Source organism: Patella vulgata, chromosome 9 (assembly GCF_932274485.2).
Source record: "Patella vulgata chromosome 9, xgPatVulg1.2, whole genome shotgun sequence".
In the NCBI taxonomy this organism is placed as follows: Eukaryota; Metazoa; Mollusca; class Gastropoda; family Patellidae; genus Patella; species Patella vulgata.
Window position 1 is genome coordinate 45,812,372 of NC_065887.2, and position 27,073 is coordinate 45,839,444.

A 27,073-nucleotide genomic window follows, 5' to 3' on the forward strand; every position below is an offset into this window, starting at 1 on the left:
GCTGAACTATTGTAACAGTTGCTACACTTTAGAATCCCAAATTTCTGGCCATGGCGGTACACGGTACATTGCGTGTACGATTAAAAGCCAATAGGTAACACTAGAAATTAATTGTAAACCATTGGTGGCACGCTTCGGTCAGCTGTCATCATCATATATGTGTAAACGTATACAAACGAAGACAAGAACATGTAGCAATCAAAACTACAATGGAATGTCATCGCAATGTGAAATTTACAAACAAATTTAACGCATTAAACTTTATTATATACTATTCAAAAAAAGTAGGGGATATTTGATTTTGGGGGCATAATACTAAAATATGCAAATGACTACGAAAAAAGTCACTATAGAACCTAACAGAAGAAACATTTCCAGTTACATGTGACGCCCAAACGCACCAATAGCTACCACATGGAATGCAGGTGATGCTTGGGATCATCATGGGGTCCAACCCAAGATTTGCACGACCCTGACTTTGAATGTTACAGTCATTGTGGCATTGAATTCCAGGGTGGAAACATCAGTTTAATTGTTTTAGTGACCAGAAAACAAATTTTGATATGCGTCGGCTTACCCAAAATGAAAGGTTACGTGCCCTTGGCATGCTACAGATCGGCACAACACAGGCGGTTATGGCGCGGACGATGAATGTTTCTCAGTCTGTCATAAGCAGGCTATGGTCCAGATACCGTGATACACAATCTGTACAGGACAGACCACGCTCAGGTCGACCAAGGGCGACAACTCAAGCCCAGGGTCGATTTATCCGTACCTTGGCCTTGAGAAATCGTGTCATCACAGCAAATCAGATCAGCGCTCGTCTTCAAACAGACACTGGTGTGAGAGTGAGTGGCCAGACGATTCGGAATCGACTGCATAGGGGTCACCTTCGCGCCCGACGTCCTCGCGTGATCCCTTGTTTGAGAGATCATCACATTCAGGCAAGACGTCGTTGGTGTAGGGATCGTCAACACTGGGATAATCGACGCTGGAGCAATGTGATGTTTTCAGATGAGTCAAGGTTCACTGTTGATTTTTTTGACAGACGTAGGAGGGTGTGGCGTCGTCGAAACGAGCGCTTCCAAGACGTTAACGTCATCAGACATGATCGATTTGGGGGTGATTCTGTTATGGTGTGGAAGAACGGCTTTACATGTTGTTGCAGGGCGTGTTACAGGCCAGTACTACCGGGACAACATCTTGGCAGTCCATGTTGTGCCGTTCGCACGACGTCATGGCCGCCGTTTCATCTTCCAGGATGACAACGCAAGATGTCACAGGGCCAGGATCGTTACAGGTTACCTCCAACAACAGAACATCACCACATTACCTTGGCCAGCACTGAGTCCCGACTTCTCCCCCATCGAGCATGTCTGGGACATGCTTGGACAGAGGTTACGTCAACGTCAACAGCGTCCTGCCAATGACCAAGAACTTGCTGCTGCGTTGCAACAGGAATGGGACAATCTGGACCAAAATGACCTTAGACGTCTCATTAGGAGTATGCCACGTCGGATCAATGCTTGTTTGGCAAACAGAGGAGGATTTACCCGTTACTGACTTGGTTGTGATGCTGTGGTAACTTTGCTGTTTGACCCCGGGTATCATTTTACCCTTATAATGGTCAGTCTGTGCCTTACTTAGTCTAACGATCATTTAGAATAAATCGATGAATGTGAACTTCATTTCATTTTGTCATTTGTTTCTTCGTTAGTTTCATTAGGTGACTTTAATAACACTTAAAAATCAAATATCCCCTACTTTTTTTGAATAGTATATGACAGTCGTAGAAAACATGATTGTTTAAGCATTATGAACATGATAGATGATCGGGGGAAAAAACCGTCACCATTTCGGTGGTAGTAACTTAACACTATTACGGCTCTGTACAAAATCAAAGCTGATGATGAAAAAATAAAAAGGTTTGATGCCAGCTACGCTCAGCGATACTGTCTTTGTTCAAATCTCAATTCCCTAACTTTTAAAATCGCCATTACGGGACTGCTATTACATTGTGTACTCCGGTTAAAAGAAGTCCTTATAATCTCATTTAACTTTAAGGTACCTCCCATAGGTTACTTAAAGTTAAGTGGATATTTCTCACTTAAACTGGCCTTTGAATACCACTAAAAGACTAAACACTTATAAGTTAAGGCAGATTAACTTTAAGGGAAAATTCTATACATAACACTGCCTTTGAATCCCACTTACCTTTACCTTACAGGAAATTACGTATATTTAAGTGAAAGCTAGTAGTTAAGTGACCAATTTAGACTTAAAATATCCTTTGAATACGGACCCTGATCTATTAGATTAGTAATATGGATGCAGACTCAATGACGTATATTATTGTTCATATAATATATACGTTAATGAACAAAACTATTGACCTACTTCCGCCGGTGTGAGGTGGCCCCTGACCAGTCAAAGGAAAAGTATTACTAGGCGTGAATTCAGACCCCCATGCCATGAGATAAAGTCCCCTCAGACCCAGTCTCAAATTAATATTATCTGAATTGTTTCTCGATTCCGTTATATCATCATTCTCCCACTCCTGATCTGTGGTCTTATGATACCTCAGCACTATCATATTCACGGTTATAGTGAACCGCCCTGTTAGTAGTAGCACTACTATTCACTCTCACAATTCTGTCCCATTGACTCCCATTTCGGATTATATCGTTTACATAGTCACTTCTCTAAGGTTGATAAAAATCAATAATAAAATCAATAACAATCATAATATGACATGAACTTTATGTCAACTTTATGTAAACTTGGTTTTCGGCGAGATAACCATCGGCGAACAACTATAGACAACAAGTTATTTCAGTGGTATTTAGTAATTATACAGGTCACAACAATTAATGCTTGTTACTGGGCGACGTTTCAACTATAGGCGTCTCAATCAATTATCAAGTAATGATAAAATATATGACAAGATACATGTAAAAAAACAATGCTTAGTTAATGCTGACCAACCAGAGACACCTTTGTAATTAGTCACAATCCTACTTACCTTTCCAAACACGTCATCCTAGCCACAGTCATATACTTACCTTTCCAAACACGTCATCCTGGCCACAGTCATACTTACCTTTCCAAACACGTCGTCCTAGCCACAATCCTACTTACCTTTCCAAACACGTCATCCTAGCCACAGTCATACTTACCTTTCCAAACACGTCATCCTAGCCACAGTCATACTTACCTTTCCAAACACGTCATCCTAGCCACAATTGTACTTACCTTTGTTTGTTGAAGGCACTATTGAAAGGTTTAGAGAGTTTAATATGTTGATAATAAGATTTGTTTTGAAATGAAACAAGGTGACATATATCCAGCTATGGACAGGTAATATCACTAGGTGGCTCAATGACATATATCCGGCTATGGACAGGTAATATCACAAGGTGGCTCAATGACATATTTCTGACCATTTCCAGGTAATAAAAATGAAATATTCGAGTAATGTACGTGTAAAACATAAGGTTTCCTTTGCCTGCACCTCTACGATAAATGTGATATTTATAAACAAAAGGAAATGAGATTTAATGTCCCACTACTCTGCACCGATTTGGCTAATGGGGGAAATTTTGCCCTGATATCGCCACTTTGTGTTAAGGGTTCGTTTATCGTTATATCCGAACGACTAGCCATTTTATCTTTACAGCCCCCCCCCCCCCGTTCTGCACCACTGGCAACGGGAAACCACCTCAGAAAATCCCGAGGATCTTTCGACCAACACTGAAAGCCAGCATCTTACTCACTGAGCCACCACACCTCCAGATACAAGAAGCTGGACCATGTATTTCTTCATAAAAATACAGAACAATAAATGTTTAACATTTTATTTTATTTTGTCATCTAAACGGGATTGGCCTTAAGGTCTGAGGGGCAATAAGTGCAGGCAGGACATTGTACACCGTCTATGTTAAAATAATTCTGGATAAGTTCCCATGGACTACAGTAACCTGGCGATCTACAAATTGGAATTGGACAAATCATCGGCCATTCCTGAAAATATTCAAAATACTGAATGAGAATAGAAAACTTCCAGAGAAAAATATCAGCGTTCAGAAGATGGAGGACATACAGCAACAGCATGTTTAGTTTCATTTTGATGCAAAAGTAGAAACTTATGTAGTTTATTTCAATACTAGTAATTGTTATTATAAACATGGTGGAAGCCAGGGGCTTGTCTAGTTATTATTGACAGTCATATAATAGACATAATCAGATTCAGGGGCAAATAATTGTTTTTACTCCGTCGGTATCAAAAAACTTACAGAGAAAGGATTTTTAATAGGTAGAGCGACATCTCTTTTTATATCTGTTAAAGTTCTGGTGGAACAAGTTGGACAACCAGGACATTTCATACCATTGAATTCAAAATGAGTTTGTTTTATAGATAAACCAGTTTCAAGACATTGCATCTGTATACAGTCGATAATCGGACAAATTCTCAACTATAAAATAAAATAACAAACATTTTCAACCCATGTTCTCAACCAATTAAAACAGAGACTAAACTATTCAAATTTATGTGTTCTAGTTCAGTGTTTTTCCTTAAAACAGATAATAAGTATATTCATCGCGGATAGGGAGCGATCATTTGTATTACTGGGATAGTTTTGTTAATACTAGGGTAGTTTTGTGTGTAAATACTAGGATAGTTGTAAATGCTAGGATAAATCGTTCGGTAATACAAAAAGGGCATGACAGAACTATAGGTTCCCAGAGATTCGACATTGAGTATACTCTGAATGAGAATTTGAATAAAGTCGGTTTAGAAATATTTACATACCGTGTGTAGAATATCTTTTCCAATGGCAAGACTATTTACTGAAATATTCACATCAAACTTTATAATCATAGGCGTACGGGCTAGATGACAGAAAGGGGAAACAGGGCATACGGGCTAGATGACAGAAACGGGGAACAGAACTCGAAATGCCCGAAAAAATTTCGGATTTACAGACAGCGGCGCCAGTCTTCTGTAAGAGGCGAAGGAGCGGAGCTTACCGTGTATGGACTTCCAAGAAAATTTTGGAATAATTGACAGCCGCAAACGTGTTTTCCTGGTATTCCAACCCGTGAACAAAGCAACTGCAAAGTGGTCTGATATAGCCTAAGTAAGGTGGCTGACTCGAATTCCAATCAATCGTTTACAGTCAGCGAAGATGGGATAGTGAGAAGAAATTTTTTAAAATTTAACTGCCGCAAAGGCGTTTTCCGGCTATTCCAGCCCATGAACGTGAATACATCAACAGCAATGTGGTCCAATATTGCCTACCTGGCTGACATGAATCCAAAACAACTAATAGTCGCGGGGCATCGGGGCTTCGTACTCCCGGAGAAAATTTTGAAAATTTAGCCGCCACAAATGTGGTTTTCTGCTATTCTAGCCCATGAGTTAAGCAACCTCAAAGTTGTCCAGTTGTTTTGTAACCGAAATGCCACTCTCTACCGACCTGAAATCCTACCATCCAAACAGACTGTTGCAACTGCATTCACAAATTCAGTACAAATTCGTCGTATTCAATTAAAAGAAAAATAAAATTAGTATTTTATTAGATTTCGGGCACTTTATTTTGCCAAGTAGATGAAATCAATTTTTTTCCACTTTATCCGTCTGCCCGAAAAGTCAGATTACGCGAAAGTTAGGGTGCAGCTGCCCCCCCCCCCCCCCCTGGCTCGTACGCCTACGTATATAATGAGGGTTCTATGGGGCAGAGCATCCTGGTCACTGGTTCATCAGAAAGGTCTATGATACGATAGAACCATTATTCCAACCACCTCAGCGCTTTCCGGATCTATGATCAAATGGAAAAGAGCCGTACAATGACGTGTTTTTATAGAATGATTTTACATTGTTTATCTGGAATAAAGGTGTAAATTTTACCTGTAACTAGACAGAGAGCTGTGATGATCATATAATCTTGAATTATTGTAGATATGTTTTTATATATAAATATAGGACGACAGAGATAAGCCACATCTGTTAGTATATCATACATGACGTGTCATATACTGAACTACAGACATTTCCATATCGCTAGCAACAAACAACATCACTATGGACACCCGTCTCTCCTAGGGGCCGCTTTCTTTAAAAACCGGCTTCCACTTATCAGAGGTGGTGACAAGGACAGGGTTCCATTCGTTTGGGTGGGACTTAAGACCACTCTATACACATTCGAGTGCAGATTCCAGTACCCTTCATCAAACGTTGGCTGTATTACGAAGTCCGCCATTGGATCTACTTTCACGTTCCCGGATTACCAACGGCGTTGCCCATGACGACGCCTTTGAAGAATGTTTTATCATACAAATATTTCAAAGTCTGAAACTGTTTTTCTTTCAAGTGCACTGAAAATTCTACACACGCTTCGAACGACGCAATTTTGATAACTTCTTTTTAAAAGCGGCAAGTTTTCCTAATAAGTAAACCGGTGCCGCATCGCAATTGTATAGGCGTAGGTACATATCACTTACCGTCATACAACGAGGCAGTGTAGAAAAACGGAATCTGCCGAGGTTTGCCGAGTGTCGAGTGGATGTTAAAGAACACTATTGCCCTGACAAAATTCCCCTTCCTAGCAATGCAGACCACGCCTTTGTCTCAAAATAACTGACGTATTACGTTGACAAGACGTGGAATTGAGGCCGATAGATATTTCCTATATATCCATCAGATTTGGCTTTTAATCCTAGACTCACTTCTAACTTTCTTTTCACAAATGTTTAGTTGTGTAGCACAGACGTTCCTCTTCCATTTCGTTTTTGGAAACTGGCAGTGCTTGCCTTGAGGCCCACAAATAATCGTAAGTGTGTGGTGAGTTATAGATCGAACACAATGTATAACCATATTAAAATATAGTCCAGTGTCTTGAGAGAAGAGTTCATAGCGTGCACCATACTCTGATGGCCTTATATGTACAGCAGAGCTTTAATCCGAGCACACCTAACAGGCAGAGCTTTAATCCGGGCACACCTAACAGACAGAGCTTTAATCCGGGCACACCTAACAGACAGAGAGCTATAATTCGGGCACACCTAAAAGGCATGTTGGATTTGTAGAAATCTAAACTAGTGGTTTCGTCATGAAAACCTGGTCACAACTCCATTATAAATCAGTGAATGATCTAGTGTTTCTGAAGAAGTGGACTACCTTTAGACCATCGTAATGACGGAGGGCTATAGGAACTACAGTATAATTTAAGAACACGGAGTCAAATGAATCAAGGTAGTCTGGTTGACGCTGGTGTTCATAAAAACTGCACCCTACCCCACCGAAAACCAACTCCATAATCTGTCTTTTAAAACGTATTTTTATGAACAAAAATATCAAGCTTATTGGAATATTTTATTTTCCAACATTAGTACATCTTCTACACTGGATTCACTACCAGATTTGATGGACAGCTGACACATCCAGGACATCTTTTACCATTCCAATCAAAATAATTCTGGATGTATTCAGATGGTTTGCATGAGCCGGGATAAGCACACATGGTCATTGGACACATGTTGAGATGGATTATTTTCTGAAGGATCAAAAGTATTTAGCTAATAGTAAATAAAGGAGGACCACACTACACACAAAACAAAATCTACAAGATAAACCTGCAGACAAAAGAGACAAACATTACATAAGAAGCAAACAAACAACAAATAACAAATCAAGTGAATAGTGTTCATTGCACTGTATAGTCCTGGGCCTGTAATAATATAGCCTTCACTCAAAACAAAAACAAATAATAATTTACAAGAGAGACGTAATACAGCTGGTCTTGACTGTGGTCGTCGTCTGAATGGCGATAATGTGACAGTTGACGTCATGAATGACAAGAGAGACGTTATTGTCATAACGAAAATCAAGGGAAATGCTACATAAGTATCTTAAAAAAAAACCATCATGTCTTGTCTGCGATATCACGTTCAACCCCATGATCGAATGTAAATATTATATGCAATATTAATTTCCATAATGTTTTTACATTTTAAAACATTGAATAATGAATGGGATTGATTGTATTAAAAGATTCCAGAATCATTTATATTTTAACAAACTTATACAATTAAAGATGGTGGCATGCAATCAATTGTAACGAATGTAAACTCAACTTGAATAAGAATGGTGTTATAACTTCCAAGAGAATCTAGCCCCAGAAGTGTCAGTTTTGTAAAGGATGTACAAATTATGTTAGAATTCGCCCCTATTGTGTTGTAAATACAGACATTCAAAGCTTTTAGTTAAATAGAACCTGCTTCTGTTGTATTAATTTATTATCCTTAGACACGTAGAATTACATCTGTAGTATTGTACTTACAACTGGGTCGAGTTTTATAGGTGAATCAGTAGTAAGAATTGACGCTCTTTTGGCAATCACATCAATAGGTAGTCTGCTACAGGTTGGACAACCGGCACATTTCATACCATTAATGTTAAAATAACTTGTATGTGTCATAACACCAGAATCTAGACACATCACATTAAAGGCACAATCCACAATAGGACAGATTCTTAACTATAAATATAAGTTACATGGGTCATTACATCAGAGCCTAAACACATCATATTAAAGGCACAGTCCACAATAGGGCAGTTTATCATTACACCAAGATCTAATATTAAACACACAGTCTACAACAGAAATTCATGATTACAGACTTTAAGCAAATTAAAGGTATTGTTGATAATTAAAGGTATTGTTGATAATTTAAAGGTTTTGTTGATAAATTAAAGGTATTGTTGATAACTTAAAGCGCACACCTTACCGTTCCCATTGTGCGATTTTTACTTTTACTTTCGCATTAAGTTGTTCTGTGGGTACCTATAGCTTTAAATAACAAGTTGGACTGGGTTCAAATTTTTATAAATTCAGTGGAATCTGTAGTCGAACTACACGATAAGGGGAGGTAATTAGAAACTAAAAGAGAGAGTTATTGTATGGTTATTGTATGGTTAATGTAGTTATTGTATGGTTAATTTAGTTATTGTATAAAACTTGATGTGCCCTTGTTGAGAACTTATACCAGAAGTTCCCACAAAGGTGGGTTAATAAACAGGGCATTAGGTCGGCACACAAAGTAAAAACAGCCGCCCAACCCAATCAAATAAATGGTACAGAGACCCCTAATGTAACTGTGCCTTATGCTTAATTCCGACCAATAGAATCATCAACACTCACGGAGCTCAGGAGATTATTTCCAATAACGGCTCCATTCACTGAAATATAAATACAGTTAGATATGAATAGAGTCATGTTCAGGTACAGACTGAAGCAGAATGATGATCGGACAACAGCAATGAAATGACACAAAACTTATAACATATTTAACAACTGTATACAGTCTATGCAGGCAAATTGTAATAAAAATGTTGGTTACCAGTAGTAAGTAGGATGATTGTAAGAAGAACAAGATACATCATGGTATTAGATGTAACACACAGTAGTAAGGTAAAGATAATGTGTTTACCTTTATTATAGTCACAACTCAGATAAGATAAAATCATTTTAAGGTGTGTTTTAACAGGTGTAACACGATCACTTCAAATTTCAAACCTCAATTCTTTATTTCACATTTCCCTCCACATGAAAATAAACAGTTTGATCGAATGACGTAGAAACAATGTATAATTTGTTTCATTCAAACATTCATTGGTCAACATGTCATAGTCCAGTGGGTACTGACGTGCCATTAAATACCATTTCATTCATGAGCATGATATAAATACGAATGTATAATCTCCATCAGTGTCCCAACATTCCGCGCGCGTCTTCGCTCCCCTCCTAATCTACGTATGAAACTTTTGTGTCTCGAGTAAATTTCGCACAGAATTTTAGGTTTCACTGAAACATAATAGATGAAGTATCTAGGATATGATCTTAGATACCATTTCATCCCTTAACCCTGAAGTCCCATTCAACTGTAGTTCTAGGTGAGATGTTTGTTCCCAATCTGCATTCAACTGTAGTTCTAGGTGAGATGTTGTACTGTAGTTCTAGGTGAGATGTTGTACTGTAGTTCTAGGTGAGATGTTCTAGGTGAGATGTTGTACTGTAGTTCTAGGTGAGATGTTGTTCCCAATCTGTATACAAATTAAATCATAAAGAATTGTAGTTCTAGTGTGTTTCTATTGTTCTAAGATTTAAGTTTTATTCTTCCCGAGAAGCCGCCATCAACGAATGGTGTCGTCGGGGTTGGGGTGTCTAGTCGTTCGAATTGTATGAAAAAACCCGCGCTTCACCCGTGTATACATTGGAATGATGCAACAGAATACTTTACAGAAAAGTACAAGGAATCACCACTTTACTGGCAAAATGACACTTGACCATTGATATGCACGTAAAAGAACACTTAGCAGTGGAATTCGACAATGAGTAGACTCAAATCACCCATTTCATTCTATCTAAAATAATGACCCATTAATCTAGAAGAAATAAAACCCTGTCTAATGTCGGTCTGTAATGCCGTAAAGATCTTATCGGAATACCATTTCCATATCAATTGAAACTACGATTATTTAGAGGAATACAATATAACCCCATGTAATTACATTATTCGATGTCTGTTATCTGTATTCACTTGTAATCGTCTTAAAGGGATGCAACCACACGTCTAGTATTACTGGTGAATGTGGAAATCAGATGAAAGGAGGTTTTCTGCAAAGACTGGGCTAATGAAGACGACGATGCGCCATACGCCATACAGTGTTTTATGGGGATAATTTTGCCCAGGCAGTGGCACTATGGCCTACTCTTATATCGAATGACAAATGGTTCTGTTACATGTACACCGTTTGTTGTCCCATCCGAACGACTGTGGGAAGACATTGTTTGTTTTAAAGGGAAACTGCCACGCACCTGTTTTGGTGGTTTTAAAGGGGCACTGTCACAACCCTCTATTATTGGTGGTTTTAAAGAGGGACTGTCACAACCCTCTATTATTGGTGGTTTTAAAGGAAAACGGTGAAATGGTTACATGCCCATCCCTTCCAAACCCGCCATTGTTTAATTGTAAAATATTTCATATACATCTGATAAAGGTGATGATCTGCTAATGTGCGCTTTATAGTTATTCAAATAAACATATGCCACAATGTCATGCCAATCTCGGACTGACCTATAGAGTGAACGATCTTCTTGACTGACACCCGATGAAATAAAACTGTTGATTCCCTTTAAGCATTATATAAAGTCTATTACACAAGGCGGGTAAATCGATATGCGCGTGCTGGAGTTTATCGTCTGCCTTTGAGCATTTCCGCATTTTCTCCGTTAGAAAGCAAGGAAATGGCTACTGGGACGAAGCGTATGGTTGCTATAGCGGTTGATGAAAGTGAGCACTCTTCTCATGCCTTTGAATGTGAGTACAAAATACTTTATAATACTCTACGAACTCTGGCATTATAGACCCTACTATAATACTCCTCGCTAGGTGGGTAAAAAAATAACAATTTGAAATTATTGCAATACTGCGTAATAATATAAATAAATTGTTAAGTGTGCACAGATTTCATTTAATTAAATGTTATGATCGTGTAATGGTCGTGTAATTAGGACACGGCACAGACAACAGGCTGCAATCCTCGTGTATTTTATTTCAAACCCTATTCCAGCCTGTGAGGTGTTCCAGAGAAATGTGTTTAGTTTTTGTTAATATGCACGTGAAGGGTCCCCTAGAATTGAAATGAAAAAATATTTCTCTGTCTCAAAAAAGGAGACCAATTGGTTGAGTTTCCTTTTGTGACTCTAGTGGAGGACGTTCTGAACTCTTTTACAAACAATTTTCTTATGTCTATTCTTAAGCTGTGTTTACACGGTCTATTTGTTGGAAGTAAATCGTCACGATTTCAGAGTTGTCCAATTTGATGATATAAACAACGTCTGAAATATCACTACCTTAGAATCAGACGTTAAACCCCAGTAAACAGTACACTTAGTGTCAACATCACTGGGCTAGCGGTGCTACGATTTACTTTATTATAAAACTATATTTTATTCAATAAGAATATAGGATTGGAAAACATCCCTCTCCCTTCACAAAAACTTTAATTACATGTATATAGTCGGAACTATTCATATTGTGTTATTAATTAATAAAATTATGAAAGAAAATGATATTTTCTATACGATATACAGAATGTTTGATGATGGCCTTAAGGCCTGATAGTATACTAACATGTTGCAGCGTAAACAACACAAAATAGTAATAGTTCCAATTCCATATGGCAAGGGATCTTTTACGTGCATGCTAACATGTACACTGGGCCACGGTTTTCGTCCTATCCGAACAAGTAAGTTAGTCTGAAAGTGAAAGTGTGTTGAGGGGCCATTAAACCCGCTTCCATCCCACGTCTTAGCAGTACAGAAAGTATGTGTAATTTCTCAAGTGTCTATTTGGCACGCTTCCAGTCCACTTTTTATATTTATTAAAAACTGTGGATTGAAATTTCCTGCTCATCGCGTGTATTTTACATGTATTAGACGTTAGTTGATAATTAAATCCACACAGCTCTATGTATAATCTCTGTTTTTGTTTAAACCCATCTTCACAGCGACTAAATAACCTTATTATACAAATGTTTGGTTGATAAAACTCCGACGTAATAATAATGTTATAGAGAAATGTACCGGATAGAAAGACAGCTTTTAAACCATATTATTTTCTACAAATTGCGATTTACAGGCTTTGGTCGGCCTAGCAAAAGTTAGATAATTATGACAGTATTTGGAATCATCCCATTCCTGTAGATAGAATGATGACAGTTACTAAAATAAAATCTTAAAATCTTTCTCGAAGCTTCCGTTCAAAGGCCACAATAAAATAGCAAAATTGTCAATTAAGGGTGAAAACACGACTAATTTCGACACAAAAATAACAAATTTGATCGATTTAATGAAAGAATCACCCAACGTGATATTGAACGATAAAGTCAAGAACGCATTTTTTAAACGAGGGTCGAGCTTTGAAGTATGCTTTAAGGTGATCCGAGAAGCTGTCTTCATTCACAGGCACTTGAAGGGATTAAAATAAAACTTCTTACTACTGCTTGACTATATATTATAGTATATATAGTCAAGCAGTCCCTTCAAGTGCCTGTGTCTTCATTATATGTAGAGTACCCCTTGCCAGATGAGACGAGGGTGAATTAGTCGCGGCCATGTTCTTTATTAATTGTTTTATTCATGTACCACTTATAATTTCAGAATTGTGAGTCAGACGCATACATAAAACGTTTGTGAGTCAGACGCATACATAAAACGTTTGTGAGTCAGACGCATACATAAAACGTTTGTTCCATATCAGAATCATAAAGTAAAACTAACCATGAGTGAGTCTGATAATTAATGGCCGACCTAGCTTGATGTGACAGAATTATAAATAACGTATGAATATTATTACACGGGTCATTTGAATAAATGGAATAAATGAATGTTAGAATAGATATACTTCTAAATATTGCGTAATAAAATAAGTCGGGGTTGTGACGGTTGAGATGTGGTTTAGATTTCTGTCCTTCTCAGAGGAAATATCTTTAATCAATCTGTTATGTTTAAACATGATGGCGTCTGTATTCCCCCTGTGGAAGATTGAAGGCTATTTATTTCCTCTTACTAAGCTGATTGTCAACTGCAACACGTGAAAATCGATAGGAGGTTGATTACGTCCTTGTCATTCCACATTATACCGTTAACTGATAGTCGGTATAAAGATCAATATGTGTGTTCTATGTATTGTAATGTACGTGCTTTGCAAGGTTAGCATGTAATGTACGTGTTTTTCAGTGTATGCGTGTAATGTATGTGTTTTACATGATATTGATGGCCATAAAATGTGATTGTATGGCATCGTATCCTGTAATGCGCGTGTTTTGCATGGCATTGTAATGTGTTTGTTTTAAATTGTATCGTAATTCCGTAATGTACGTGTTTAACATGGTCTCGTAACCATGAAATGTGCATGTTTTACATGGAGGCGTCGGGAACAGGTTACATGGTGTCCCGCGGAAGCTTCCAGAGCGTCACAAGCCAAGTGGAACAATCGGGAGACCTCGAGATAACTGCGACAAATTTCAATATTGCATTGGAATATTTCCCGATGTGTTCACGGCGTTTTGTGGGCAAAACAAGGCGGGGAGTATCTCCGCAGCTTTCCCGATTTACGGGTCTGTTTTCCCTTTGCTTGTCGGAACACTGCGGCCTAAAATTTCAGTGCAACATTGACATTTTTTGCAGTTGTCCCGAGTTCATTCGATGGTTCCACATGGCTCGCGATGCTCTCTAAGCTTCTCCGAGACACCTGGGAACCTGTTCCGGACGTCTCCCGAGGCTCATCATTTTCCATCGGTAGTATATCGCTGAGGCAATTAATGGCCAGTGAGACCCAGGAATAAGTGCTGCCGATATTCCACCACGCAAGGGATTGAGATGTGCATATACAAATGCGCCGGTGGTTGGAGGGGCAAAGCTAGGGCAAAGTCCAAGGTTAAGAGGGCAAAGGCACGAGCTTCAACTACGGGTGGGGGGCCTCCCTCAGAAATTTTAGAAAAACAGACTGCCGGAAATGCAGCCTGGCAGTATTTCAGGCACTGATCGCTGAGATAAAGTGTCAAACGACCGAACCTCGACGAGAGCACACTCACGAGCGCCAAAGTAGGGAATCGTTACGGAGGGTATGGGGGACCTCCCCCAGACAATTTTGAAAAATAGACTGTCTGAAATTCTGTCTGACAGTATTTAGGCACCGAATGTCGAGATAAATAGAGCTGATGAGATAACGTCTGTCACCTGATCACTAGTCTATCCGACCCAGAGATAAATAGAGCTGATCAGATACCGTCTGTCACCTGATCACTAGTTTATTCGACCCCAGAGATAAATAGAGCTGATGAGATACCGTCTGTCGTCTGATCACTAGTCTATCTGACCCCAGAGATAAATAGAGCTGATTAGATACAGTCTGTCACCTGATCACTAGTCTATCCGACCCCAGAGATGAAAGTGTCAAATGAACAGACTTGCGAACCTCAACGAAGCCCCCGAAAATTTTAAAAAGTAGACTGCCGGAAATGCAGTCTGGCAGTATTTCAGGCACTGATCGTCGAGATAAACAGAGCTTACCAGATACCGCCTGTCGCCAAATCACTAGTTTATTCGACCAGAGAGGAAAGTGTCAAACGGACGGAGTGAGTGAATCAAAGTGAATGAATATTTTCGCCACGATATTTTTTGATATAGACTGCCGGAAATGCAGCCGGGCAGTATTTCAGAAATAGAGCTGACCAGATACTGTTCGTCGCCAAATCACCAGCTTATCTGAACAGAGAGGGAAATGTCAAACTTCTCAAGTGGTTCACGTGTTATTGTTTATAGATGGGCTTGGTAAGAAATCACTCAGAATCTACAACATGCAAGTCTCTGACTGAGTGGTGATGTGGGATTTAATCACCGTAGAAGGTACTGATTACCGAAATGTGTCACAGATATTTTTTTTTATTTTCCAAAATTATTGGGGGGGGGGGGGCAAATAGGGGGCAGACCAGATTGACGCCGCCACTGCGCCCCCAATAACTCCTTCCCAGAGACACCTACGATGGTTCGCAGGTACTCACCGATGTATCCTCTAATCTATGGGATATTCACCCGATGATCATCAGCGTTAGTACACTGGAGTTTTCCCAGAGCATTGGGAACCATCCACGATGATTCACGCTAACTGTTCGGGGGCCATTCCCAGAAGATTTATGGACGTTTCTAATGGAACTACTCCGTTTTTTGGTGGCAAAATTATCTGGAGCCATTCGGAGAAGATTTGTTTATTTCCACATCGCCGATGTTTTTTTACCCAGTGGGACCGAGGCATTAAACATACATTATGCAAGAGCTAAATCTGAATATTGTAGGTCTTTCTTTAGGCCAGAAATGTTATCTAAATTATTAATTAGACATTAATTAAATTATCCATCTCTCGATGTCATCATTAGCCTGCGATATTTACTTGACTGGAATCTGGGCCCTGTTTCACGAAATTTTAACTAAAGATAAAATCTACATTTTAGTAGATACTTCAATTTTGATTGGCTAACCACTAAAATCAATCTAAAATTATCCAATCAAATTTCTAAAATTTGGATTTTATCTTAGTTAAAATTTCGTGAAACAGGCCCCCGATCTGCTTCTGAACGCTTATTGGTGATTAAATCAAAAAATGAATAATTGAGACTATGTTTTTTATCGTACCGACTTTAGTAATGATGATCGAGGCTAGGCCTAAAATTCAATCGCTAAATTCTCGGTTCAGAGTGGATCAGTTTGACAGAAATTTTCATTAAATTCCCTTTACATTATCTAGTTTTTAACTATTATAGTGAGAACTGCCAACTCTTTATCTAATCTGCCATAATGTATGTTTAAGTGTTGTATTACTGGGTATTGTTATTTTTTACAGTTTATTGTGACCATATACAGAAAGATGGCGATTATTTAACGTTGATACATGTACCAGAATCCTATGATTTAACATTAGCCAGTAAGTATAAATTGACTTCTGTTTCCATGTGTTATAGACTCGTACAGTAGGGCCCAAGGCAGGGGCGGATCTAGGAATTTTGAAAAGGGGGGGGGGGGGCCTCAAAATGAGGGCACTGACAGCGGAGACGGGGCACGCCGCTGAGAGGGTTTTTTTTTTTTGGGGGGGGGGGTCCCCTAAGAAAATTATCCGTCATTTCCTTGCATCTGTAGCCATTCCAAGAGCTATTAGGCTGATATTTTCGTCCAAGTAAACGTTCGGAAATCGTTGAAAAAGAGCCTTAAAATCGAGCAAAAAAGCTAGTTGAACATGCGACTCGAAAATTGTCAAGGCGAGAGAGGCATTATGATGGGAAAAAAGACGATCTATTCCCTAGCCACTTCACTATTTAAGCCTTGTAAATTGTACTTTGTACTGTCCACACATAAACAAAATGCTTCATCAAGTTGCACTTATGCGCGTCGGTGATGGACATGAGTGTATACAACGCCGATTCCACAAGATGTCTGTCTATAGTCACTCTATAGGATTAGGGCACCGTCAGCTAAACAACAAGAATTCGTTTGAAAGTGGAAGCATTAATTAGACCAGACTGGTGTGTTTGAATCGATGGTTTGAGTCATTTCGGATCCCTGCAACGGGTTGGGAACGGACATATTTGGGTCTGAGAAAAGGCACTTTCAGCAGTAAAAAAGGGCACTGTCGCGCCCCTCGCCCCCCCCCCCCCTGAATCCGCCTCTGCAAGGGGTTTAATGGTCGAGTCCCAGGTCCTGCTATAGTAGAACAGTTATAAATGTTACGTTATATATCCCTCTAGGTCCTGCTATAGTAGAACAGATTTTAAAAGAGGTGGAGGGTAAAGTTGAAGCACTTGAGAAGAAATATAAGGAACTATTGACAGCTAAAAAGGTATCATTACTGAATCATCTGATCTGGGCGAATATTCTAATCAAGTTGGTTAATAAATAATCTTTTCGACTACCAATAAGGATAGAGGGGTTGAACACACAAACGTGCGAAGCATTGTCGCCGTTTTGGCCTCACCCCACTCTACTCCTTTATATAATATGCTTGCACCTGAATGAGCTGTAGTATATAGTCTGAATGAGCTGTAGTATATAGTCTGATACTAGTGAGCTTCTGATTCTCGAGTAATCCTCAGGTCCCAATATAGGCTACATGTAGAGTATAACAGTGTGGTGAAACCGTAGAAAACCCACGTGGTTAGATAGGCGACCCCGTTTTCAATATGAAACAAAAATTGATTTAAACGTATAACTGGGTTATTTTTTACAGCTGAGTGGCAAGTTTCGAACTGCATCAGGCAAACCAGGAGAAGTTATTGTGGATATTGTTAAACAAGAGAAAGCTGATCTGGTTGTCACGGGAACCAGGGGGTTGGGTAAATTCAGAAGAACGATCATGGGCAGTGTCAGTGATTACATTATTCATCATTCACCAGTTCCAGTTCTTGTCTGTCGACATAAACCAACTTAACCACTCTCCATGGTGACGTGACGTAATTAGATATTAGCTAGTCCTTGTTTGATCAACTCTAAACAACGGTCCGTTACCTTTAACTAACCATGGTAACACGCAGGCTCCAACTATGCTACAGTTACTCCCACTACTTCCACAATTCGCTAACCATGGTAACACGCAGGCTCCGACTATGCTACAGTTACTCCCACTACTATGAGATTTAAAGACCGCTTCCACAGTTCGCTCCTACTAGTCCTAGTCTTGGCCGTGAAAGTTCCAGAGGACGGTGGGTCTGGCGTGTCTAGTCGTTCGGATGGGATAAAAAAAACCGATGCCCCGTGTACATATTGGCGTGCACGTAAAAGAACCACTGACATTTGGAATTCGAAATAAGTGTAAGCCGTAGCGCAAAATCCTTCTTATTATAGCACACTGTCTGGTATATGCACTCTGCGTCAAACCAATATTATCTTAGTACTTCCGGTGAGCCAATCAAATATTGAAGCTGATATTTTGTCTGCGATATAACCCTAGGTGGAAGCGACGTTAAACACGATCAAACTAACTAAATAAGCGACGCCTTTACAATAACAATAGCCTGACTATTACCATGTATATATATATATATATCGGTAGCGGATCGAGATAGAGTAGGCTACTAATGGTTCTGTGTTGTCAGTTTATGTTGCTCAAGTTTGTAAAATTCATAAATTACGTCAGACAATGTTTCTAATACGCATGTCATTTACAACGTTTTATCTGGTATACATATAAGCCTGCCATCAATTAAAGATGCATTATGTAAGATTAACATACAGAGCTGACAGTTCTCGCTATATCGGTGATGTCGTCATGAAAATGGAATATCTTGAAAATTTCAATCAAATTATTTAATTCCGAGCGACATGAGGTCTGTTTGGAGAATATCATTGCTACCGTTGTTACGATAGTAAAAGAGGTCTCGCTTATCCATTAACCACCAATCGTTTTGCTTTTAACTCTTTGAAAATGTCGAGCATCAAGATGGAACCGAGAATTGATTATGGTCTGTATAAGTTAATTAATGTCTAATTAATAATTTATATAACATTTCAGGCCAAAAGAAAGACGTGCAATTGGCAGATTTGGCTCTTTAAGACACCTAAAATTAATATATGTATGAAACACAATGGATGATTCAACTAAAGTCTACTCTAGCACAAATAATTTAAAATGTCAGAATAAAACTCGGCTGTTTGTCTGTTTTAACAAAAAATATAAATTTTTATAGACAATTTTCGACCGTTTTGACAAAATCGTTCATTAGATTTAGTATTTGAATTATTTGCAGTCATGCAAGGAAAGGCCACTAGTCGTTCGCATGGAAGTAAAAACATACGTGTAGTGTAGCCCATTAGCACCCCAGTAAGACGTTAAAGGAGTTAAATCGCTAATACTTGGTACCTAGAACTTGACACAAATGGGCCGCAACGCATATAATAATGTAATATGAATGTATATAAACCGATTTACGCCAGAAGCCTCAATTGAATGACAATCTTTAGCGTCTGGTTATTCCAGTCTACACCGTATGTACTTATTAGACATGCTCTCCAGATAAGAATATAGCGTCACCATTTGACATGACTTGTGGAATATGTCTTGATCTGTTCTTCGAGTCCCTTGTTCCAAATGGCGCTGAAATGCATTATGGTACACGATTCGTGTACCAATGGTAAAATGTTTTGTCTTGGATATTGGATATCAGAAGCCTGTCTTTTCCCTGAAAGATCACAAGACCAATGTTGATTTGAATTGACAAATAATTCGTGTTTTCAAAGTCGAAGATTTTTTAATGATATTGAGTTAGAGACTTAGCTATTTTAAGTTTAAATCCCGCCATTTTATTATTTGGACGTTTAAATATATTTCATAGATTGTTATTGTGATGTATTAAGTTGCAGGATTGACGTCATCTATGTGTTTAATAAACAGTCATATTTCACGTTCTTTTGGCTTGTATGTTTATATTCCTTGAAACAAGTTTTCTTCCGATTTTCCTATCTGAGTTAAGAGTCGGAAATAGACAGGACTAACCTCGACCCATAGTTACATGTGCTGGAAGCTCTAGAAGCCCCATTTGGCAGAATTAACAGAATAAGGGCAGTCAACGAGGGTTGTGCATATTTTTCTTTTGTCAGTAATGAAAAGATTTACAACACAATATTTTGTCTCATGATTTTAAAAACACTGTATAAATTTATATTAACTTTAGCCTCTAGCGCATCCACAAGTAATCAAGGACCATAACCATGGCAGTAATTATCGGAAATTGTTGAAAATCAACAGGCTTCATTGTCTCATAACCTTAAACACTGTACGAATTTTAAGTCAATCGGATCTTAACTTTAGTCACTAGAGCGTCTACAAGCAAAGTACGACCACATTTCAATGTGGGCATATAAAAACTAAGAATTATAATCCAGCAGTTGGTCACAAATTAACAAGTTTTGAGAGTACTTGAAATATGCAGCCACATGGGCGGCCCAAAAAAGCGTGGATTTGTTGTAACCTAACATTTCATTACCAAACCAAATAAATAATTACGAACAATTTACTGTACCAGTGTTATTTCGATGAAGGCTGTAGGGTCTAACTAGGGGTAATATGATGACAATGTGGAAAAATTGACTACCTACATCAAAGCTGCATAAATATTAATTGTTCCACGATCAGGACTGTTCTCTTTGAATATCTTGGCGACATGAAGGGGGTCATTATGCACCGCACATGACATCAAGTGGTTCAGTCAGTATTGCGTCATTGAGTTGCGCAGCCAAGTTTTGATACAGCGGCACAGAGTGCTGAAGGATCGCTCGGCTGAGTAGGAACTAGCAGGGTTCAGCAGTGTGAGATGAGAAGAGCTTCGACAGAAGGGAACATCTGACTCACTTCAGGTGAAATAATGAGGAACGCTTCCTGCACAAGTGAAATAGATTTGGCCATTTTATTTCCCATATTTAACCTTTATTCTGATATGCTGGGGCTTTCTTAAAGTGTGAAGAAAGAAAATAAACAATGTTATTATAAAAAGATGTTTTATTATTGTGGACAATATTTACAATATAGACATATAATACATGGACTAGATGAGGTTATATCTAGAGTTCTCAAACACAACAACATATATAATAACTAGCCACCAAGGGAAATAACTCATGTTTACAAGGATTTCATCCTGGCCACAGAGTTGAAAGCAAGTTTTAAAAGTCCAGTATCATGTTGATGAATGATCACAATATTATAATATGATTTTACAATATTTATAGTTCACCACGTCTTCACCGCCATCTTGTAATTGTCATGTCACATCAAGAATTGATGAAGATGTTTTGAAGAGGGTCGCCTTGATTCTTTAATTAACACCATAATGGTGTAAGATGATTTGTCAATATCTATTAGTTTCACCAATATCTAGTCTTTTATAATAAATCACACACCTGATTAATACAAGGTCAAGGGTAACAAGCCTGGAGATATTGTCTGACATCTTGTGTCTGATACAAGTTCCAGGCCTGATAAAACTATAAATAATACACAGTCTAACAGACACATCATATATATATATATATGTTATTGTTTCTTTCATTCAGCCATTTATACAGTTTACACCACAACAACTCAATTAGTCTGAGTATTCACAAGTCAATATGCAGCTGTATTTGTGCATCCTGGAAGATTTCATTGACAAGTACCCTGCCACAGTAGCACACACAAACCTTTATACATAGCCCTTACAGGGAAAGGGTCAGAGGTCAAAGTTGGTTCAATCAATCATGTGATATTAATGGAGTGAGGTATCCATGTCTTTGAGACGCCCATTATAAAATGGAAAATAAAACAAGATCAGAAACCAGATTCATTTCTCCTCTTCATTCATCTCTGCTTCCTTCATTCATTCTTTTCCTTGTCTTTATCTCCATCATACTATAAAATAGGAACAAGTGTAACATGTATATTCAGGCCAGCAGGCAATGACTTGAACCCCCACCCCCCTCCCCAAATATTATTCAGTCTCGTTTTAGAATATTTTGCACAAAATGTGTATCTTTAATCCAGACTAAAAATAGCTTTGGAGTTTGAATTGATGGCCCAAACTTAATTAATCTATGTATGACAATTTAAAACAGATCATTCCATTATTTAAATCATAAACAATTTACATACCAGCGCTAACTGTCGACCAATATTACCCATAGTAACACCACCAGAAAAAAAGATACATGGTAACCATGATCGTACAAACAGGAAGTCTGGTTCTGTATATCTACAAATATATAATACATCACATAGCTGATTCAATAAATAAAACAAGATTATTTTTTATATTGTCATATTGAAGTATAAAATAAATCAGAGAGAGGTTGGATCAACTCGCACAAATTAGACTAACATATGGTTTAATTTCGTTCCAATAATTTGCTTGCATGTAGGGGTCTTTAGAGATTGTAGGAAACCAGAGGACCCTGAGAAAACCTATACGGTTGTACAGGCCAGTGTAGTAAGCTCACGGTACAACTTGACAATAACATACATTATGATCTAATGCACATGTTAGACCATTCAGCCCCCCCCCCGCCCACCACCCAATATATTGAAATAGTAAACATTTGTACCTGTAGACACCGTGATAAACGAGTAACTGTGTAACAAACGTAGCTAATACAGCAATTCCAACTCCGAGACCAAAACCACTTCTAGATCTATCAAATAACCACCATAATCCTATAGACATAGCTGCTAATGTAACTGATAACTGCATATTATTAGCAAAATCTATTTTCTATACACGGAGTTAAGGTGTAATAAATCTATAAATAATACATCATATAACTACACTAGATAGTAAGAAATAGGTCAAATGACAAGAGTTATGTCCCTTGAAATGTAAACCACACAACTGAACAGATAGAAATGCATATATTTAAAATTGCATTAATTCAAGTAAACATACATGACTGTAGATTATTTTTATATTGAACTTGACACTTGAGATTATAGAATACATAAAGTTTAATATGACTCCATGTAGTCTCTATCATCCAGAATCTACAAATATAAGTCGGGATGCGTTGTCAACATTTGAGAATAATAGGTCATTGATTAGATTATTGGGTGTTTTAAATTAACATAAACAAAGTCTAAGGGAGGTAACTAGTCCCAAAACAAGATGTTGACGTCAACGAAATTAATTTAAGAATGGCATTTCGGAAAATCCATTTGATTGTATTGCCAGTACAATATCTAACAACACTCATATGTTGTTTTTTTTTTTTATTAATCCCAATTCGTCGTCACAATCCATGTTTGTAAGTAATATATTGATGCAAGAATTATGGGATTTATTGCGGGACGGGATGCATCTCTTACTTGACTTGGCCAAAGATACTGGATAATCAACCATATAAAAATCCAAACTCCTGGTTATGCATATTGATATGATTGTTAATTAAAGGATACAGCACTAGCATGATTGATACCAACAAACACAGCAACACATCTCATAACACTTGACCATTCTCGTTTATAATACTGAGTTTCACCAAGTTTCGTATCTAAACATGGATACAATAAACCAATTATAGCTGAAATAAAATAAACATATCAATAACTGGGGCCATAATCAAATTAATGGACTTCTCTCTATTTGTGTTTATATGCTTGATAACAAATTGTGAAATCTTATTGAAACATCACAGAGTAAGAAACCATAGTAATTGTTAATTGGTTAACAAACTGTAGATCTAGAAAATTTGGGATATCTGGATCGCACTATCTTAACAAAATAGTAGTAAAACTAGGCCTACCCATCACAGTCTTGACATCCAGAATAGGCATACTGTTTTACTCGGGACACATGAGAAAATGAAAGAGTGTTTATTTGTTTACCTGCTGCAGTGCCACAACTGGGAGGAATCCACCAAGCTGAGGAGAAAATACTTGCTAGAACTTCTGGTGGAAACACGGTCACATGACGTTGTACTTGTAGAAGATTTAAAACTAGAGCAAAGAAGACACCAACTGTAAATAAAACTGTTCCTCTTGCTAATAACGACTGTATAGAGGCCATATTTATACTGAAATATACAATGATGAAATTATGTATTCCAAATACCTGTAGCAGTCTGTTTAAGGTTTAAAATCAATCATATTTGATGAAGAAATTTGTGTTAATCTTCCTAATAGTAGTACTTGAGCCATTGTTGAACATGCAACTTGCCTGTAAGCAACTTTTACATGTATGCAGAGGTCACAATCACGCAAATACTAACGGACGCTGCGTAATTTACACCTAAAAAAATTCCTGACGTGAGAATAATTCACTTTTCCTAGTTTGTACATTACATCATCAATTTATGTGCTACATGTGGCATTTACACACGGCCACTGTACGTAGTCTCCATAGGTTTTTATATTTCTTCTTATTTCATTCATAATCTTTAAGTTCATGGCAGTAAGCCTTCAGAGACATTCCCTATTTCGCTGTACTGGAAGCAATAAAGCACATTTCATACAATTACAAGACTTTCACAATTGGCTAGACAATGATAAACTGCTTACAGTCAGCCAATCAAATATTATTGGCTTTCGTAGTGATAGATAGTTTGCTCTTTACTTCTTGTTGAAGTGAAAGATTGAAATGACAGCCGTCAACCATAGGTATGCCTTCAACCTCCAGACGTGTCTTGTGACTTGGTGGTAAACACTTGGTAAAGGACTACTGGTAAAGGACTACTGTCTGAACCATCGTAAATTTTAAACGGATTTCTTCGATTATGATCAAACTACTTATCTTTGGTTATTGTAAACTTACCTGTGTGTTTGAAATCAACTCCCGTTAATTAAAATCCATTGCACAATGTAATATCCCAACGAATAAAAAAGTTCTCTCTTGAAAAAATTAAATTCCCACAAACTTTTGACATGGAGAAATACCAAAATGGAAGCCCATTACGTCACTCTTCGGGAGAGATCATTTCGTATAAAGGGGTTACAAGATGTCACGGTTTGCGGAACTTTTACGACAATTCATGTTTTGTGTAATCCCGGCTAATATTGAGTTTGGGCGTTCACACACATAACTGCCCGTATTCCTTTATTTTGTTACTATCTTTAATATTCTAGTAAAATCTCTGCAAAGTTTATAGCTTTTACCTTTCGAAATATTTTCTTTTAATCATATTTTTGATTAGAGTCGGGAGAATGAATTTTGTTTTGAACACAAATACGACACAAAAACAATGACATTCGTTTTACGGGTCTTACATTTTACCCATGAATATCTTTAATCTGATATAAAACATGTAGTAGGGTATTTAAAATTATGGGGCTATATGCATGTTCCTGAAGCAACGACTATGAGTTTTACAACATCTGATAAGATGTACGTAGTTAAAGCGAGATTAAGCGCTCTATTGAAGAATGGGGTCTATGGTGTGATTTAAGTATTATTTACAATAAATTAAAAAAAAAAATAATTGATAAAGAATATATTTTCATCATGAACAATAAATATTGCACCATATCAAAATACGGCCAACGCTGTCTTCAGTTGATATTTTTCGTTGCCCAAACTCAAACGATCGAAATGAGGACGCTTTGTTTTGATTGCAACACGTGGTTGTCAAAATCTCTGTCATACCCCGCAACAGATTCAATGGTTTCGTCCAACACGGTAGGAAAGCCATGTTGTCTTGAACTCAGTCAAAAATACAAGTAAATACGTCCATTTTTTCAAGAGAGAACTTTTTTATTCGTTGGGATATTAAATTGTGCAATGGATTTTATTTAACGGGAGTTGATTTCAAACACAGGTAAGTTTACAATAACAAAAGATAAGTAGTTTGATCATAATCGAAGAAATCCATTTAAAATTTACAATGGTTCAGACAGTAGGAAGAGTTTAATGCATAACAAGGAGAGTAGCAATGTCATAGAAATATGCAAGGTTTGGTGGTGAATTTCAGCAGAGATAGAGAGAGAGAGAAAAAAATGGGGTTTAACGTTAAATCAACACAAATTAATTCATTTTGGGATGAACATAATAATGTGGTTCAATTTTTATTTCAATAATTTGCTTGCGCATAGGCCATAGCCTGGGGGGGGGGGGGGGACTTTAGCTGTGGGAGGGAACGGAGGACCTGGAGAAAACCCATGAAGTTGGACATGCGACCCTGTTACATACAACCAGGGAATCGAAACCACGCCTGCTGATTCCATGGTAGCCCTTCTGATACAAGGTGTACAAGCTAACCGTTCGCCCATCCAACCCTCCTGAATTTGAACATTACACTACAGTTACAGAGCAGTCAGAACATATAAAAATTATAATTTTATCAAATGGAATTAAAAGAGCCTGGAGGCTGGAGGAACATTGAAATCTCTAAATATATAATCATGAAATAACTATAAGCCTCAGCCAATGTACAAGTAAAACATAGCAGCAAACAATCAACCTATTATGCAAGGGTTCTCAAATATATGAAAGTGTATGACTGCTTGCCTAGTGTTTTGAACAAAATATTGCAATCCCATTCCATTCCCGGAGAAGACAGCAAACTAGAATTTCTAATAGAAAATGAAAACCCTTATCTAAAATATTTTACAAATGTACATATATACTTACAATGACAAAGCGGAATGTCTGGAGTAAACTTTCCCTATCACCTACAACTTAGTTCTAACATAACAAAATCTTTCTAACCAATTTTAATGTATTAATCAGCCGGTTAACACTTGCCTGTTTCTGTCATACGACGACATCAGACTCGGCTGATGATCAACAACCAATCAAATCTTTTAACGTCACCACGCGTTAACTCCCGCGGCACATTTTTGATCAACCAGTGATGTTTTGATTTCCTTATCGGTACGGTTTTTGTCAATAGAAATGTAAGTCTGGACACATGAGAACAAAAAGGCGGTCATGAAAGTTCACGAACCCAGAAAGTCTCACGGTCATGATTTAGTTCAAGGGTCAAACCTAACAAAAATATACTTCCGGGTT

At 37.9% G+C, this 27,073-nt stretch overlaps 1 protein-coding gene and 2 long non-coding RNA genes across 3 annotated transcripts; 1 reads left to right on the forward strand and 2 right to left on the reverse strand.

Moving 5' to 3' along the window:
* Positions 1 to 7,355: 7,355 nt before the first annotated feature.
* LOC126832561 (uncharacterized) lies at positions 7,356 to 9,470 on the reverse strand. The gene is made up of 4 exons (XR_007684756.2): positions 9,400 to 9,470; positions 9,201 to 9,238; positions 8,340 to 8,537; positions 7,356 to 7,553 (listed from the first exon to the last, which is right to left on the reverse strand). It is a non-coding gene; the product is annotated as an uncharacterized LOC126832561 (long non-coding RNA).
* Positions 9,471 to 11,321: 1,851 nt separating this feature from the next.
* On the forward strand, positions 11,322 to 17,339 carry LOC126832574 (uncharacterized). The gene is made up of 3 exons (XR_008789272.1): positions 11,322 to 11,379; positions 16,465 to 16,545; positions 17,313 to 17,339. It is a non-coding gene; the product is annotated as an uncharacterized LOC126832574 (long non-coding RNA).
* Positions 17,340 to 21,087: 3,748 nt separating this feature from the next.
* On the reverse strand, positions 21,088 to 26,850 carry LOC126832553 (insulin-induced gene 2 protein). Its single transcript, XM_050563401.2, has 6 exons — positions 26,693 to 26,850; positions 23,956 to 24,143; positions 23,527 to 23,651; positions 22,683 to 22,849; positions 22,234 to 22,333; positions 21,088 to 21,993 (listed from the first exon to the last, which is right to left on the reverse strand). The coding sequence occupies exons 2-6, from the start codon at positions 24,134 to 24,136 to the stop codon at positions 21,958 to 21,960; spliced, it is 609 nt and encodes a 202-aa protein (XP_050419358.1). The 5' UTR covers positions 24,137 to 24,143; positions 26,693 to 26,850; the 3' UTR covers positions 21,088 to 21,957.
* Between the last annotated feature and the right edge of the window lie 223 nt (positions 26,851 to 27,073).